At 49.0% G+C, this 1,696-nt stretch overlaps 1 protein-coding gene across 1 annotated transcript; it reads right to left on the bottom strand.

Annotated features, from left to right (window-relative positions):
* Nucleotides 1-208: 208 nt before the first annotated feature.
* Nucleotides 209-1,456, bottom strand: LOC132872899 (uncharacterized). Its single transcript, XM_060908015.1, has one exon. The coding sequence runs from the start codon at nt 1,344-1,346 to the stop codon at nt 666-668; it is 681 nt and encodes a 226-aa protein (XP_060763998.1). The 5' UTR covers nt 1,347-1,456; the 3' UTR covers nt 209-665.
* Between the last annotated feature and the right edge of the window lie 240 nt (nt 1,457-1,696).

Genomic DNA, 1,696 nt, shown 5'->3' with positions numbered 1-1,696 from the left:
TCGCTTCAGCCCTACTCCAAAACCGTGCGAGTTTTGGGTGCTAAGTAAGGCTGAAGCGAGCTCAGTCGTGCTGCTCTGAGGTAGTCGAAACGCGAGCCGTGTCGGGCTGAAGTGAGCTGAAAAAGGGTAGTGGAAAAGGGCCATAAAACTGTGGCTACATGTTGGTAGAGCTACTGTACTAAAACAAAAATGAATGAAACACCAAAAGTTATGAACCATTTACTTTATTTAATATAAAAATAGTTGTTATTATTATATGTTACTGTGTAAGAATGCACGGTGGTGTAGTGGTTAGAACTGTCGCCTCACAGCAAGAAGGTCCTGGGTTCGAGCCCAGCAGCCAACGAGGGCCTTTCTGCGTGGAATTTGCATGTTCTCGCCGTGTCTGCACAGGTTTCGTCCGGGTCCAAAGACATGCAGGTTAGGTTAATCGCTGGCTCTAAAGTGAACGTGAGTGTGGATGGTTGTGTCAGGCCTGCGATGACCTGCTGACTCCCATAGTCAGGTGGGATAGGCTCCAGCTTGCCTGCGACCCTGTAGAACAGGATAAAGCAGGTACAGATGATGGATGGAAGGAAATGTGTTGTAAAAACAGGGATTGTTAGAGAGGCTATTTGTGCATGACATCAAACAAAAATATATAGATCTGGAGTATAGATTTATTTCTAATGTCTGGCTGCACTGTGTGCTTCTCCGAGCACAGTAAACAGTTTCACTTTGGTTGCTTCCACCCGCTCAGGAGGGAGTTTCCGGAGAGAGTCGGCTACAGCCTGGGCAAAGGTGAAAAACTCGTCGCTGCTCCGTCGGGATTCGGTGATGGCGCTCAGCTGCGACACCAGAGCTGTGCAGTTCACCATTTCCTGCCGTAAAGTGGAGATCTTGTCGGAAATGTCCTCGCCTTTGGGCACGCGCTTCCTTTTCTTCACTGGCTGACTCACTGACGACACTTCCGAGCACGCGGACTCGTCGTCGCTGCACGGCGCGTGCTGCACTGTGCCCCTCCCCCATCCTGCCAATTCGCTCTTCGGGACAAAGTCGCTCTTTGTGTCTCGGTGTTTAATAAATCCGCTGAGCCACGACAACCTCATACAATACTCCGGCTCTTTGTCTTCATCCGGGCCTGAGTCGCCGTTTCTGCTCTTTAATTTTTTTTTCAGACGCACATATTTGTCTCGGATTGCTTTCCATTTCTTCATGCACACCTCCGGATCCTCGCCCAGGCTTTTTCCGATTTCCTTCCAGGATTTCAGCACCACCTCACTGTGCTTGTAATTTTTTGAAGAAGGGTCGTATAAGTGCTTATAACGTCGCACTTGTTCTGCTAACTGATCCTCAAATTGCCCCATTTCTTGTTATTGTTGATTATTTGTTTTTTAACACTGTTTTATTATGGTTTCGCTTGAGAGTTTCTTGCGTCTCTTCTCGACATTTCCGGATACGCGAACGGATATGCTTCCCCGTTCGACCAATCAGCGCGTACTGATGCGCGCGCGCGCGACGCGTAGAGGAGGTTTTCCGCGCTCTGCGCGTCGCTCCTCTGCGTGCTGTACGTGCGTAAAGACGCGTTAACATGGCGTGTGTGTAGGTTATGGAACGCCAATGAGCTCTAAACACACTGAAATACGTCTTTGGGTGTTTTCACACCTGGTCCCCTTTAAATGAACCAGACTCGGTCCTCTTAAAGTGGACCAACAGA

The sequence above is a fragment of the Neoarius graeffei genome, chromosome 24, assembly GCF_027579695.1.
Source record: "Neoarius graeffei isolate fNeoGra1 chromosome 24, fNeoGra1.pri, whole genome shotgun sequence".
Classification (NCBI taxonomy): domain Eukaryota; kingdom Metazoa; phylum Chordata; class Actinopteri; order Siluriformes; family Ariidae; genus Neoarius; species Neoarius graeffei.
Note: the sequence above shows the minus strand (reverse complement) of the source record. Positions and strands in the feature narration are given on the sequence as shown.

What these genes read in the sequence shown, in the direction of transcription:
- LOC132872899 (XM_060908015.1), bottom strand. Translation starts at nt 1,346, where the DNA reads ATGGGGCAATTTGAGGATCAGTTAGCAGAACAAGTGCGACGTTATAAG.